The sequence below is a fragment of the Camponotus vicinus genome, unplaced genomic scaffold (assembly GCF_025532165.1).
Source record: "Camponotus vicinus isolate PSW18456_S1 unplaced genomic scaffold, iyCamVici1.0 SCAF_13, whole genome shotgun sequence".
Lineage (NCBI taxonomy): Eukaryota > Metazoa > Arthropoda > Insecta > Hymenoptera > Formicidae > Camponotus > Camponotus vicinus.
The window spans coordinates 15181290-15198228 of record NW_028141949.1 but is presented as its reverse complement, the minus strand read 5'-3'; the positions used below and the strand labels follow the sequence as shown (position 1 = coordinate 15198228).

The window sequence follows — 16939 nt, the reverse complement described above, 5'->3', positions numbered from 1 at the left end:
ATCAATCATTTTTCATGTATGTATTTATGAATTAATAAAAAATATCATTAATTGCATAATTAAAACTTGAAAATTATCATTGAAAATTTATATATATTCCATTCATTCTCTATGAAATTTATATTCTTAAACATATTTCTAATGTATCTATTTTATTGTTCTTTTTTTACAAAGTTAAATATATAATTTCTTCTGTTTAAATGTTAATAATTTCACGATTATGGCTATTACAATTAACAAACAGATTCGCTAAAGAAAGTGATTTTCTTTCTTTAAATCAATCTCGATATAATTTGTAATAAAATAACATTCGCACTATTTAAAGACAAAATATTTGAAAGAGAATAAAATGTTAGGTTTTGCTGCGCTTAAGAATCTCCGAAAACATCGCTGTCTAAATTCCAGTCGTTCTTTCTCTCGCGATAAAAAGTCAATTTTATACCATTGGATACCTGGAGTTAACAGTGTCCATTCGCGGGGCCCCATTCAGGCCCGGTACTAAACTATTTTCTCCATTTTGGTCGTACGCAGATTTTATGGAGCTTATAAAAATGGCAGACCGCAGACACGATAGGACAAAAAGACGGGGCGATAATCAGAAATTTTGAAGTGAATTTTTCAAATTGAGTCACGAGTTTACGAAGAAACGAGCGCGATTTTTGTTGAGTGTAAACCTGATGTAGAAATCGAAGATTTCGCGGAATTTCAATTTAATTTACCTTCATACGAGCAACAAGCGACGCGACAAAATCTCGGTGAAAGGTGTCTCGTGAAATAAATCTTTTGATTGTTTTTTTAATGAAAATGATTTTTTACGTATTATATAAATTTCTCTGTCTTTGCATAATTTATATTAATACTTTCCAAAATTAATCGAGATAATATAATATTTTATAATAAAGTTTTTGCACTTTCTTTTTTTCAAATAAATTTTATTTTAATAAAACCTTAATTAAAAATTTATAGTAATATTTTCAATTACTTCGATAATGCTGTAATTGTTACATTTTCCTGCATTAATTATCGATAACAGAGCAGTGATGAAAATATTGCAGTAAAAGGATTGCGAAATTCCTATAACGACATACACAAAAGTGGATGAGAAAGAAAAGGTAATCGCGGTGAAGAAAGAAAAAAAACGAAGGAGCAGAAGGAGAGAAGGCGTACAAACAAGAAGGCAGGAAATTGGCGAGGCTAGAAATAATTAGCGCGGTTATTTATGAGGCTCTCCTCGCCTTTCAATTATGCATTTCCGGGCGCGGGAACGAACTCACGGCAAGACGGCGAGCACAGATCGTGCGATACAGATACTATGTGTTTTATGTTTCGAACGCAAATCTAACCGATTTCAGTTGCTTTAAATCGAGAGATAATATTCCGCCCAGGAAACTGGTTTTTAGGTGAAAAAGTTTTTAATTTTCAAGCGATTTTTCTCCGAGATTCGCGTCTCGACTCGTTTGCACTAGACTAGAAACGAACGCGCGCGTTTCTTTCCTCCGATGAAATTAATAAGACGCATTAACTCGAGTATCTCTCGCAAAACGCGATTCTTGGTAAATATCAGCAGCGAGGAGTTTACGGAAATGTACCGTACGAGTAGTAGAAGAGGGAATCCGGGCGGACCTGGACGTCTAGACGCGGCGGTAAACGCCAGGGCAAATCGGTGCTAACAAATGGCTCTCGTTTGTTACCTGTCAGCCATTTTTCGGCCCTCTTTTACTAGTGGACAGGCCTCATCTGGCCTTGATGCATCCTTCCACTGGCTGAAGGAGGAAAAGATAGAGAACCAACTTGGTCTGGCCGCGCTCGTTTTTCCCTATTTTTCCGAAACGATCCACATTTATTCAGCAATTGTCGACCGCATCCATTTCCCATAAACTACATGTGCCTTATTTCGCTTGTCTTAGTTGTATCATGAATTGCAATGAAAAACTAAAACAGAAAGACACACACGTTAAAAATAAAAATTATTGCAACGACATATTTGTAACGCAAGCTTGATAATGTTACATTAGGTACATGGTATCTAATGAAACATTATTAAATTTATTTCGACCGATATAAAAATGTTAAGACATGGAACACGCTTGTTAATAATTTTTATCTACCACGAAAGAGACAGACGATTACGTTGGACCTATTACATGGCCGCATCGATGGGAAAACGGTAGTATTTTGACGCAAGGGTTAATCAAGATATTACATTCCGATGCGTGTGACGAGATAAACGCAAAGTGACAGTTGCGGCCGCTGGCTCGTCGCGTAATTCGAGATGATGTCTAGCCTACATTACGAGACGGAGGATCAAATTCCCGCGCGATCATTGTTCATTAAGCGTATCTGGTGAACACACTTTCGCCACCTGCGTTTCAAAGCCGCAAAACGCAGCCGTAATCGAGATTGCAATTCTATATAATTCCTATATGCTATCATCGATATTTGATAAATCGATGTACGCATGTATTAAATATACACACGTACGTTATAATTAAATAGTCGTAATTATTATCGTATTATACTTGGATAAAAATTTCCGCTAAACGCAACTTGTAATACGCGTATTTTCATAAATAAAACCGTAATTATATCGCACATTAAATTTGATGGGTGAGGCACGATAAAATATTCTAATGACGAAACGACTCGATTTTACACACGCATGCGGACGAAAAAGGAAACTAGCGATCGGATGCATAATTTCATATAGATAATGACCAATAATAAGGCGTGTTTCTACGATCCGCAAGTGTAATAATGCGGCTATCATATGTTGGCCGCAAGTAGTAATATTATGCTTTCAACTGCGCGTTGCAAAATCTCTACGTTCGTTGGACTTTTTAATACGTATTCGCCAACTCTCTTAATTATATGTTAATCGAGAACAGGTTCCTTCGTAAAAATATTCAAATTATTATTCCTCTATATTGCAGCAACGTTACATTAACAATTGCTAAGCTAATTATTTCAACTTTGATTTACATTTCGCGGAACCCCTAGACAACCATCATAAATTTTCTATATGCAAGAATACATAAAAATTTATTAAAGAATTATTTTAATTATTAATTAATTAAATATATTAAATTAAAATTATTAATTATATTAAAATATATTAAAAAATATAAAATATGTAAAATATATAAAATTAATTGAAAATATAAAATATATATTAGATAAAAAAATCGTCCAATATATTCGACGACTATCATCGTTCGAGTAACTGACAAGATACTTCGGTAATAACGAAATTAAATTCCGTGCAACGGAATTGTCGCGGTCCGAGTACACATCGGGGGTACAAGCGTTTCCCATTCGAGATCAATATTGATAAAAGGTTCGAAAAGAGTCGGCGTATGGCCGCGCACACGGTGAAAATGATAGCGACGTTGTTCGCTAGGCAAAGCTAGCCGGATGTCGACTGTAGCACCGGCAGAAACAACAAAGGGTCCAGTTCTGGCTGGGTAATAATGCGTGGTCGTTGTTAGCGTTTGTCCACCGTGCGTTCTAATAGACAAGCGCGTACACACGCGTACCTTTACGCGGTTTGTAATTGAAGGGGCTAGGAATGCGGACGCACGCATGAAGTAGCAGCCGGTAGACAGTGCAGGATACGCTTTGCAGTGTACCGCGCGCATTTATGTATGTCCCTATTACCGGGGAACGTGTGCGTGGGCGGCCCGCGTTAATTAACGATAGAAAAACATGTGTTCGTCAATCTCTCGCCAGTTATGCTCGGCGACTTCTCGATTCTAGTACGCAGCAAGATATACATATACACGTGCACGCCCGTATCCTGTATTTAGCGCTGAAAGCGTGTGCGAGTCCTATCTATTCCGGAGTTCAACCACCTCGCGAGAAGGACGCGTGCACGTGTCCGTTATTACTCGCCGAGGACACGTCACTATGCGATATTAGTAAATAGATTGTACGACTCGGCCGGTTCCTTCGCACGGGACGTGGACTACTCCCATAGGATCTACATGTGCCTGCGAAAGGGCCGCCTAATCTATGACAAGTGGATCTTCCTGTTTTGTAGACTGGTCTATGCTCGCGTCATTATATTGACCTCTCTTAAACAATCATGTTGGCCCGAATCTTATTCAGGCCGAAAAGCAGTGTTTCTCATCAAGCGACAACGAGAGCCATATATCGATGCGATATATAAATTCTCGATATAATATACCAACGTATAACGCTAGACCATCTTTTTTCGCTCGCGAATAATTCACAGCTGTGACATCAGACATGCGAGAACTCGATCGATATCGTATTAATATCCCGCAGCGATCCAAATCAAATATCAGTTAGTTATGTCTTGGTCGTTTGTCGAGAGACAAAACACGTATACATATCATAAGACATCGATACTATAGACGTGTCACGTCTCTCGCGTGACTCGCGTGAGAATCATATGTAATTATAATTAATATACAAATTGTTTTTTCCCCTCTCTAATATTTTTATTTACATTTCTAAAACCTAAATAATATCGATAATCATGTATTAATTAAACACTAATTAATTTACTTTAATTTTTTTAGTCACAAAATGACATTTTGCAATTTTTTTGCATAAACTTTAGATATCACGCTTTAATCAGCGGATAAAATGGCCCTGCTGAGGTCATAAAAACGCGATCATTGCCCGTAGAAATGTTCGTAACGCGCATAGATAACCCGTTCATTCAGTACATCATCGGAACAAGTCCTATAAATAGTTTCGCGCTGCTGAATGAGACGAGTTCCAGGAAGGCGAGGCACGAAGCGTCCTCCGGGCGCTTGTGACTCGTCGGAGACAAGAATATCGCGTAGGTGGCCAGAGTGGCACGAGAAGAAGAGAACATTGGATTCGAGACGAGTAACGGCTAAGAAAATAGTAGATTAAAAAAAAATTGTAATTGTAAAAATTATACCCCGTAGACTCGCGATCAATTTCACTTTATCAATCACTTGCCTGATATAAATTAAATGCATGTTAGATCGCTATAATAAACTTGTCATCTCCAAATGATACTTAGATTGCATTAAACTATTATTTGCATTGAATGCGATACATGTATAATCTAGATACAAAAAGAGATTCATTCATCTAAGTATAATTATATTTTAATTATTTAATTATATATTTTTTAATTATATTTTTTATTTAATTACTTAACATTTCAATATTCATTTTTCTTTCGATTATATCATAATCTTTTTTCCCACATTACTCTTAAAATATCCTTACTTTTGACACATTGATCACATGGCTCTTTTGTGTTGATAATTGTTTCTTTTTTTCTCCGAAAGTGATAGATTTCGTCATTTTATGATTTATCTCGTAAAAGGGATATAGAGATGCTTCGTTGATTGCTTCTGCCATCGGGATAAGCCAGCTTTATCGTTCACATTTGTATCCTTCGAGATGCGCAAAGCAATTCGATTTATGAACGGTAGTTTGAAAGGGAATTTCCTAGAGCGTTCACGCGTATATCACGTATTTTTCGCCAAGATCATACACGCGGTAGAGTCAGCGCAGCGATAATTTCCGCCAGGTCATTACTGTTGCATTAGCCAGCGGCTGAGCATCGATCTGAATTATATATAAGTTTGCAAATTGAAGAAGCGGATATAATTACAGGTTGCACACGTACGGTTGCTCCGCGCAAAGTATCATCATCCATTTTAATTGTGCAGCTAAATCAATTTATATCAATAACAAGCTATACGACCCATCCAGCGCAGATCATTGTTGTTACATTGCGGCAATATTGCGACAAAAAAAACCAGGAAAGATTCGAAAACACAAAACGCATTCTTGTCGGAAACCCCGCGCGTCCCAACAATTCGCGGCCTTAATTCGTTGCAGAAAAATGTCAAGGAATCGGGGAACTTGGCGATTCGCCAGAGCGTGCACGTGGATGGACACAGACGCGTGCACCTTATGTACTTACGTGTGCAACGAGCGACCGAAAGCGACGCAACGAACCGATCTACGGAGTCGACCGCGTAATTAGCGGCGGTTACGTCAGCTGTGGAGCCAACCTCGGTGCGATTCGGCGCGCGCGCGCGCGCACGTGTGTATGTGCGTGCGTGTGCGGCGCGCCGACGCACGCACACGCACGCACGTAACGTACCTACACAAGCGCGCGAGCAGGCGCGCACATAACATATAGGTAATGCGATAGCTATGTAGCGCAGAGTTACGCGAACTCAATAATACGTCTGACGGCCGTCTAGACGGGGCTACGTGAATGCGGCACATCGCTGCTTGCGCTGTATGCGTGCGTAATCCCGCGCACGCACGATCATACGCGGCTCCGTACGCGTACTTATACACGTGACCGACGTGGCTCGTCGTCATCCTCGGGATGTAACACGCTGTACTGCGAAAGCGAGTTACGTGGCATAGCACGGCGACTCTCTCTCTCTCTCTCTCTCTTGTTCGCACCGATCGGATATCCTGCGATATCACGGAGCATCGTCCACGTCCCGGAGAGTTGGGTAGATTGGATTAACTTTGCACTAAACATGGCGCGGGTAATTCGCCTCCCCCGTGCTTGTTTCTTCAAAAACTGATCGCCCAAAGTTAATATCGATATCCAGCACATCCCGTTGTTTTCCTATATGTCAAGTTAATTAATTAATTAATTTCTTATCGATATCGAATGTCCTAACAATACAGATAGATCAACATTCAATGAACGTAGACGGTTAGATAAACAGATGGATAAATAGATAAATAAATAGTTACCTATCCGAATAGACGTATGCGTGGATTAGCGAGGGGAAGATAGCAGGTTGGAGCTGGAGAAGACAAGAGGTAAAGATATATTAGTTTTGCGCGGAGCAAAAATATAAAAATAAGAGGAGGAAAACGAGAGAGAAAGAGAGAATGAGTATATGCGAGTATAGTGTACGCCTACTTCCTCTCCCGAGTATCTGCAACGTCTACGTGATCGGCTACGTGCACTTGCAAACGGAACCAGGAGGCGTGAAACCAGTTCGCATGGAGAACTTCAACGGTTGTTCTTCTCACGCTACTTGGACAGTCACTGGCTACTCATAGATAGTAATCGTAATTACCAGGCGGACGTGGTTGGCTCTTGGTACAATCGTTTTTTTTTTCTCGCCTCGTCATCGTTCCTTATACTTGCTTCTTTTTTCTCTTTATCGCTCTGCCTCGTTTTTAGAATACATATATTGTTTAGTTGTCGCCACGCGATCCTCACGCGACCAGGGACATCCTGCCAACCTGCATTCATCGCACGCTCGTTCATCAGCATTATACATCCCTAAAAGAAAGAATCAGGTGTAAATATAGATCGGTTGTACAATCGACGATCATTAAAGATGAATAACTTTTTAAAGGAATCTCTATCAAATATGTTTAATTTCAAATAATTTATATCGGTCAATTTTATCTTATAATAAAAAATTGCGGGTATTTCTAAAAAATATGTACTATGATATATAATTTGAGTTTTTTGAAAAAACTAGAGCAAAAGAATTTATTTTAAATTCTATCGACAGGAATTTCCTTTATCAACCTCTACCTTTTTCGAATATTTAATCAACACTATCGCGATATTAATAATTAATCCTCGTGCAACGACTGAAGATTATGTCTGACATATAACGTGGTGCGCGCATTCCCCGTTTGTTGATCGCGAGTTTGGTTTTAGTACTTGGTTTCGCCCATCGAGTGTACTTGTCTCGTCAGGGAGTGCAAGAGCACCCTGAGCCATAGCCGTAGACTAATGATTCCGTCTGAGTGGGAAATTGACCACTAGGGTGCTGAAAACCTTCGACCGCTGGTCGAGAGAAGGAGAAAGAGAGAGAAGAGGTCCATTGTCCCGCGGGCCTTAGCGAGTGCTTTTCAGTTTTTTAACGGCGCTATGCGAGGAGCTTGGAGAACGCATCCTCAACGCATACAAGCTTCTTACACCATGGACGATCGTAATTCCGTAAAGGAGATTTCGCTTTACCTCACTCGCGTGGTCAATCGGTTGAGTCTCACGAATAATCGCCAATTTATACCTTACACTATTCGCAAAGCCTAAATTAACAGAGCAGTGCTCCTCTTAATGGTGCATCAAATTAAATCATTTCTCGATAAATATCCTTTTCTATGAAGCAAAAAATTCGATGTGTCATTCAAGGAATTCCGAATAGCTAACAGTCTGCAAAGTGTCCATCATATAATATAATGCAAGTTTACATTATAATAAGTATACTGGTTATAACAGAGGAAGAAAGAGAAGGAGAGATTGATCTGATCTCGGCGCAATAACCATAGGGCTTTGGTATTTACGTAAAGCTGCGCAGAACAACGAGATCTCTGGAAATGACTGGAGGCGCTCTTGATACTAACACAAGAAAACGTATCTAAAAAATACTGTCATGAGAAATATACAAAGAGAAACGCTAATGGACAGTATATTTATTATACTATTATATTTAAAAAAAAATAACAGGAGAGAGAAAAAATTCACGAGTGCTCAACATTTTTGAAAGATTGCATAATGTCTAGAAAGAATGCGTTAATCTCGTTTCCTTTTTGCCGATACAAAACAGCAAGATGGCAAGATTACACATTCGATATATATTGATTTTTCCCTTCATTATAGACTAACGTCGCGCTTGTATCGGTGAACGAACACATCTCGAATGGACACGTCTGTCTCTCGCAGAATATCGTGGAAGAGCATACGCGCATCGTTAGAGCTAGGCTGTCAGATTGCGCAGGTGGTCACAGTGGACGTGGATAGATGGTCCATGGCGTGGGCAGCAACGACCGTCGTCCCTGCAGGCGAGTTCTCCCCTGTGCGCTCTTCTCCCTTTCTCCGTCTCGTTCTCTCTTTTCTCGTCTTGTTCCTCAACGAAAGACAACGCGTCGCAGAGTCTTGTCTCTTATTCCCGCATCCTTTTATCCTTGAGTCGTCGCATTGGCACGTTGTCCTCCTAGTTTTGCACCGCCGTTCGCTCTCTTCTATTCGTACACTCGCCAACTTCATTTGCCCTGCCTTCTCTCATCGTTCCTCCTTCCGCTCTTTCCATCTTCGGCATCGACGCGAAGAAGCCGACCCGTTCTCGGTACGTGTCAGTCATTCGCAGTCAGACTGCCCTGTACCTTGAAAATACTTTCTGCCAACTTGCGCATCGTCCTGGAATGACCTGTACGCATGCATGCACGCACGCATGCATTCATGCACGTGAGTAGACACGTGCGTGAGCGTGCGAGTAAGTGTAACGTTACCGATTCCTTGACGGCTCTCTCCGCCGACGGCATCTCGACATTTAATATTTCAATGTCCGTTAAAATACATTCGTGCCTCTCTCCGTATCGAACCTGCCTCTCTCTTTCTTGCTCCTTGATATTTTTCTCGAGATAGCGAAGACTTTAAATATCTAGAGCTTCTCGACGAGTTTGAAGACCGGCTAATCAACTTTATAAATTGGAAGAATAAGGAAAATATTTTCACAAATTGTACATCAATTGCTACCTAAATATAAAGCAGAAAATTGAATATTATAAAAAAATCTATATAAGACTTTGCATTATTACAAGAAAAATGTGCACGTCGATAAGACATATCGAGAACATCCACGGAGAACGAACTTCAGGGGTCCATCCGTATTGTGGAGCAGGGTAGAAACAATCAAGTTTTGAAGGGTTGACTCCGGCGGGGGGATCAAAGGTTGAACGAAGGGGCGCGCGGTTTCAACAGCCCCACTGAGTGGCTATTAGGCACCCCCAAGCCAAGCAAGAGCAATTTGCTATAATCATTACCATTCAGGATCTCCGAGCCGAGAGGGCCCGTTCGTCTCTCGCCCTCTTCGGCCAGGAACTCGTAGCTTATGCCAGTGCCATTGTCAACGACGAGTAATATCTGACCAAAAGGCTACGCCAAAGAAACAATGTCCAACAGTAGTCTACGATTTGCGGAAAATAAACAACCGAGATATTATAAAGATAAATAATGTATGAAAAGAGAGAATGGAAACAATCGGAAGAAGAAGAAATTCTTTTATACAAGTGTGCAAAATGTGAGGTTTTTAATCCGATTGAAAAGATCGATTATTAAATTGATTGAATTGATCTATCGAAAAAAAGAGATGAAGATAAAACGGTAGCGAGAAGAGTAAAAGTCAAAGAGGAAGGAGGGACTAGAGGACGCATGAATGCGCCAGCAAGAACAATTGATGAAAAACGGCGCGAGAAACGGCGCGTGGTTGCATTTCTTGGAAAGTCTGTCCAAGGCGTACCGTAGAACGAAGGAGAGGCAGGTGTGTCGCGGATGCAGCTGGAAGGCACTGCATGTGCATCGTCTCGCTGCGAGATACCTTAATGTTTTCTCCTCTCTTCTCGTGCTTCTCACTCTTTTATCCGCTCCTCGCGTCAGGAGCGAATTATCGATAAAGTTGCTCGAAGGAAGAAAGTGCGTGGCCTGCGCGTGAGAAGCAGTCGTGCCAAGTTGGGATCTCTCAACGTGAAATAATGCCGCCCAGAGATAAGGCAGATTATAACGCGATACGCAAACACCTTCGCCAGGAGTACCTCCAGCGAAAATGGCAACTTTGCGAACGGATAACGCGAGTTTCTCATGAGGAGTGTTTGCGCAACTGACCGCTGGCTAGAATCGGAAACGGATTCGCTCCGGTAGAATCCGTCTACCTGCTCGTGCCTCGCTACAAAACACGACGTTTCGCGGATGTTCCGCACCGCCCTAAAAGTCTGTTCATTCGGTGACGTCGGACGGTCGGACTCGAGGACTCGACAAGTCTAGACTGCCGGCAGACGTGGCAAAACGACGATATATTCAGTCTCGTCCCGCTCGCTGACCACAGTCAGCGGATGGCTGCCTTTGCACGGATACTACTTCCGAGCGAAGTAGTCTTCTCACCGCGAGAAAAGAAAAGGATGAGGAAGATAAATTATATTTGCTAGAAATTTACACATGCTCTCTCTTCTCTCTCTCTCTCTCCCTCCCTCTCCTTCTCTCTGAAATACATAGTCAAAGACAAACTATTGATACGCTCTTTCGCCGACGTGCTTCTGCAAAATTATGATAGGTTGTTTGCGGTTTCGTCTCGGCGGTACGTTTCTGCGGTTTTGATTGTCTCGTACGCGATCTCGATCTATGTCGGCCTAGATTTATGTATAAGCTTTTCGGAAACATGGATACGCATGCAAAATTTCTTTCTATAGATGTACGATAAAAAATATACGACCGTTACGACTTTTGCTAAAACTTCGTGATCGCGTTGCCTGGGTTCTTTCTTCCACGGTTCTCCGTTTTTGATCCTTGCGGCCGAGCCCGAGATCTCGCGCAGATTCTTTCTTCGTGCGCTTGCACGCGACTTGGTGCGAAGACGCATAATAAACGGTTACCATCGAATCTGTACCTGTATCTGTTCAAGAGAGCCTCCTCAAGTGATTCGTGTTGTAATAAATAGCGACGCAGGAGGAAGAGCAAAGGGGAGGAATAAAAATAGGAACAAAAGGACATCGTTGGAAGAGTTGAAAGCTGTTATTGCCATTACTTTGCCTGCCTGTTTCTCTGCAATGTTGCGGTATGCATTATGCATGTAAACCTTCCAAGTTTTGCGTATTGGATTCGACGTTAGTTCAAGACTAACGCATACTCGTTCGAGATTACGATTCGATTCTCCGATATCGAAAAATCTAACGGACGGATGTCAACAAATGTCACTTCTCTCAAACTCATCGCGTATATTTATCATTAATAGATGAAGATATGCCTGATGTAAGTAAATCGGGGTAACCAAGGACACGAGAAAGGCATGTTTACTCGGTCGGAAAAGATACGAGCCGTTGATAGATCTCTCGAAGCAACAGCGCGATCTAAATAGGCGAGTCTCTCGTTATCTGTCAACGTGCCATCAAAACGGAGTGGCTGTTTTCTCTTCTTTCCCGGTGCGCCTGCAATCTGCATTACACATCTGCAAAGCGAGCAATTTATTTCTACAAGCATGCGCTTTTGCGATTCGTATCTTACGTATGCCTACGTCTATCGTGCCTACGTGTCCGCTCACGCTTCGCTAGAATGTCCGAGTCCTGTCACGATAGCCGGAGACGCGACATCGTATAACGTATAAACAATACTATATTTCTAATATATCAGTCCGCTTTGTTGCGGACGGCATAATGATGTTAAGGGGAACGCGCGCTCGTGTAGTTTTCGTAGTCTTGCAAAAAGCGCGTACCCTGTTGTCTCGTTACGCGCGCGGAGATGTGTGCGCACGAGAGAAACATCGGCGCGCACGTGTGCAGCGTAAATCTTTAGACATTACCGATGCGGAGCCGCGCGCAGCGAGAGAGGAGCCTGACGCGGATATACCGTCGAGAATGGGAACAGAAGCTGCGAGACATTGTTTCTTCGAGAAATCTCCGTATCCCGCCGCGAGAGAATAAGAATCGCAAAATTCAATTCTCCAACTATGTTCGCTGACCGGTTGCCAGCACCGGCTACGCAGCATCCGCGAGAAGAGACGTACTTTCCGTGAATGCGCGGAAACGTCGCTGAAAATATTTTAATATCATTTAAGTTTCATGTCGGAGATTTTTTGTAAAAAAAAATTTCTTAATAAAGAAAAAAGCTTTGCAAAGTCCAGTGTTTTATAAAATGTCTAGTTTTCTATAAAATGAATTTACAAGAGAAATTTGCGAAACGTCTGTAAAGATTCTGACGTTTGAAAGATTCAACTCTCCGAGCAGCACGACGTTGCTCTTTAACAGGCGTCCTTAGATGCATCCTGTCCACGCTCTCAAGTGACAGGACCTTCCATAGCACCGTCACGATTCCACGCAACCGCCGCAAACCCTCCAGGGAGCACGTAATTACGCAACTATTGGCAGTACGGTAGTATAATGTTCGCTTCGGGTTACTGACGGGCCCTGACGGCAGTTTCGCCCGATTATGCGCCGCCAATTCAGCATGTGGAGGGCACTAACGCGTATATATGTATACGCACGAAACATCCATAGTCGCTTATCTATCAGCGACGAACCGAATGCGTCTGGACGACGATTGATCACGTTCCATATGGAAACCAATGACGTTTTCGGTGAAGGATCGGATCAATTTGTTCGCGCCGCGTTTCACGTGCACGCTATCGATGTTTAGAGTCGGCGATATTTCTCGATGTAGAAGAGAAATAAAAATGAAAAACGTTTTCCGCGACGTGAAAATCGTGTTAATTAAATATAATTATAAATATATTAATTAAATGTAATTGTACTTTTAAGCTTATGAGATCCTTGATGAACGAAATTTGTAATCACATATATAAAACAATGGGATTGATTGATAAACGCTCGTGCACACAAGAATTTTCTACATGTCCTGGCTAGTCCTGCTAAATTTTCGTTTGTTTCGAAATGTTAAAATTCGCGAGATGCGCGCAATTACTCCGAGATCACCGCGACTTTCGAGGTCCAGTTGTAGAGCATCTCGACTCGTCGTTTTGCATGCTCTCTTCTCTTTCAACTGTGTGTTAAATCGATCAAATCGGTGACATTCGCGTTTTATTTTTCTTCCATTCCTGTTCCGGCGAGTTTTTGCCCTTTCTTACGGATTGGAAGACTGACTCCGACTATATCGAGTCGAGACCCATTGTCGATGACTCGTGACTTCCAGCAGAGTATGAATGAAGGGTCGCGTAACGTTTCCAAGATTCTCGTGTCATCGGGAAATTGCAAGAAACGCGATCACTAGAACGCGTTATCGAAATCTAATAAACAGATATTGGGTGTTTCTGTAATATTAAAAATCATAAGAAGAGAAGAGAGACACGTGTTCGTTTTGTGATTCGAGAGAATTATATTCTTATGTATTGTGTGTGTATATTATCGTTTCTTTATTAACATGTTATGCATGAAAAAAAATATACGATTAAAAAGAAAAAAGTATAAGAAGAAATATAATAGAAAAATAGTAATATATATTATTAAATTTTTCTATTTATATTAATTATATAAATAATTCATTATTGATGTTTTATTTAATTGATAAAATAATGAAAAAATTTTATCAGTATTGATTATTCCTTACATTTCAGAAAAAAACAAATTTATAATTAATAATATATATTAATAATAAAAAAAATCTGGTTATCTCTTTCTCTCTCTCTTTCGCCGAATAACCGAATGTATCGAGAGATTACTATCGCAGCGCGTCAAAACAAAGCTGAGAAGCGAATAGAGATGAAGCACAGCTTCATGCAAATAGAATTTTCGTCGTTCTTACGACCCGCGCAAAGACAGCCGTTGATAAACGAAGGGCGATTCAGTCCGGTGGGCCGTTTATTGAAGAAAGTCTAGACTGCATAGTAGTCGGACAACCCCCAGAGTAAGTTCTCTGCGCGACACTTTCCGAGATCGATCGATCGATGACTTTTTGTAGCGGAAGGATTGATCAAAAACGAGATTGTGCGAGCACAAAGGAAAGAAGCTCTCGCTGTCTTCATCTCTCTTTCTTCATCCTTCCAATGATCTTTCTACCTTGCATCCCCTTCCTGCTTTTCGCTATCTCGTTATCTCTCCCAGCCACCCTCGATGACATTTCTATCAATAGATGTACTAGTTGTCAGTCAAATCCTTCTCTATCTTTCTTTCTCGCCCTCTTCCTTTTACACTAATTATTCTGCTATTCGACTGTGTCCGTTTACCTCAAGCTTCATCAAGGAACAGAGACGATAAGCCGGATTGCTTTCAAATAAATCTTACGTTAAAGCAAGATGTTATGTACGTTGACCAAAGTGAAAACATTTTTACAATTTTAATAATTATTTGTTATCGAAAAATATATAAAACGCTATATATTTAAATATATATAAAGTCGCAGGAATTTATCACATATATGCGATATGGATTTCTGTATGAAATATTCAAAGTAATTCTACTTCTTCGACTTAAACAATCGTTCAAGAATACGACCGACATAATTCCAGAGATATTCCGATGTGATCAACCTAGTCTTTCAACAAATACATAAATTATTCTCATTGAGCCGCTGATAAAGAAAGTTTGCAAACGATTAACGACTGTGAAAATCAGCCAATCGAGCTTTCAAAATCGCGCAAACAGAGAAAGCTGACAAAGTAGTCGAAAGAGTAAGACAGCCAGGGGGCAATCGTAGAACGATTGTTACGCGCCATCGAGATGAGATACCCCATCATTCATATCGCGCGAGCGATAGACGCAAAGTCTACACACATACTTGGACTTGGCGTAATGATATCAATTAGTGCATCGCCGCGCGAGGAAGGATGGGAGGAGGGTGCGGGCTTCCGTAGTGGGGTAGTCTAGCGGGTAGTTGCGACGGGGTGCGCTGCAAGGAGCGCATAGTATCCCTGGTGGCAGATCCAGCATCGTCACGTGTCCAGGGGGCGGTACCGCTTTGTCGGGGGTCGCGCCGCGCCGAGCCGCGAGGTATAAAAGAGACGTGGACCAGCGGTGCATCCACCAATCACCATTGCACCTTGTCGCTGGAACGGTGTGTATATCGCATTGTCTTCGCGTGCCGAATTTTCTTGTCTCTCACGCGCGTCGCTCGAGATGATTTACCGCGACTCTGACAGACATTTCAACGGCCGTCATCTCGTTCATTCCCGCTCGCGCCGAACGTTCCGAAACAACCGGAAGTCGCTGCTTTAACGTCAACCCCCTCCGTGTCTTTGGACAGTGGCGAGATATGTAAGACCGAAGCTATCTGTCTTTCTCACAAGTACCTTTTTTGCGATTCAGTTCCACGAGATGCTATCGAGATTGTTGCCGAAATTGAGAAGCTTTCATTTAAGATTCTTAATCGAATATTGCATTTTTGAGACTAGCCTTCCTGCCCACATAATCCCGATAGATTGTTTAATATTCCGATTACAAATTTATTTGTTATTCATGTATACCCATACGTTGATTGTACAGTATAATTTGACTATTTTATATTTCCATGGTGTTTTTGGGATGACGAAATTTAACTTGGTCGCATATCGTTTACGGATGTGTTGTAAATAAAGTGTCATCATGTAAATGGAATGTACAAGTGTTCTTTAAAATAAAATTAATAAATAAAATCGAAATGCATGTAATCATTTTTGCGATATATTATTACTATTTTATCCGTAAATAAACTTATATTAATAATAACTTATATTAATAGCAATCGTGCAAAACCGATGTACAATCGAGAGAATACGTGTCTGTTTGAGATAAATGTCGCGAGGTAAACGATCGAGCGGGATCGCGGAGATTTGGACACTGCAGAGCTATCTCGTGAAAGTAAAACGTTTAGAAAGTAAATCGTTTGGAGAAATTTACGCCAATATGATGAAACGAAGGGGGGAAAAGTCTGATGGTTCGTCGCGAATTCAACAATACTTTATCGCATATGCGTAAAATAGCTCCGTGGTCTCGGCTCGATCGAGCAAGTCTTGTTGAACTCTCGCAGCCGGCGAAACCGGAAAATTCTCTGCTATAAACTTCCGCGCGAGGGACGCGTAAAAAACAAAAGGAAGAAAGGAAGGAAGGAAAGAAGAAAGGGAGGTAATCCAAGGGAGGCGCGTAGGTGGATCCTGTAACCCATAGACAAGACGGAAGAACACGAGGAACGCGCGGATGCGAGAGGAGGGATGCAAAGGGTATGGTGGACGAAAGAACAGAAGTAGGATGAGGATGAGGACAAGTCGAAGAAGAAGAAGAAGAAGAAGACGAAGAAGGAGACGAAAGAGAAGAAGAAGGAAAAGGAGGAAAAAAAGAGGAGAAGGATAAGGAGCAGGAGAAGAAGGGGAGCTGCGGCAGGAGGAGGAGATGTACAGGCATGCAGGAAGGCAGGCGTATAGGCATACAGACAGATAGTCGCCGTCGTCGTGACCGTCGTCGCCGCCGCCATCGCTACTGCCACCGCCACCACCACCACCACCACCATCATCGCCAC

The 16939-nt window shown here is 41.5% G+C and overlaps 1 protein-coding gene across 17 annotated transcripts in view; it reads right to left on the bottom strand.

Annotated features, from left to right (window-relative positions):
• The window catches only part of LOC145963876 (uncharacterized), a 56069-nt gene that overhangs the window by 10652 nt on the left and 28478 nt on the right, over positions 1-16939 (bottom strand). For 8 of the 17 annotated variants that reach the window (XR_014436275.1, XR_014436281.1, XR_014436277.1 and 5 more), the window contains 5 exons: positions 6908-7276; positions 6736-6788; positions 6433-6604; positions 5230-5574; positions 1692-1932 (listed from right to left, as the gene is read on the bottom strand). Coding sequence is in view for 1 of the 17 variants with exons in the window: in XM_083086166.1 (XP_082942292.1) it covers positions 1890-1932; positions 7068-7276 (252 nt within the window). In the remaining 16 variants the exon portion in view is untranslated. Of the gene's footprint in view, positions 1-1691; positions 1933-2108; positions 2680-5229; positions 5575-6384; positions 6605-6735; positions 6789-6907; positions 7277-16939 lie in introns of those variants that run through there. The other 9 variants (XR_014436276.1, XR_014436278.1, XR_014436285.1 and 6 more) reach the window with 9 other exon arrangements.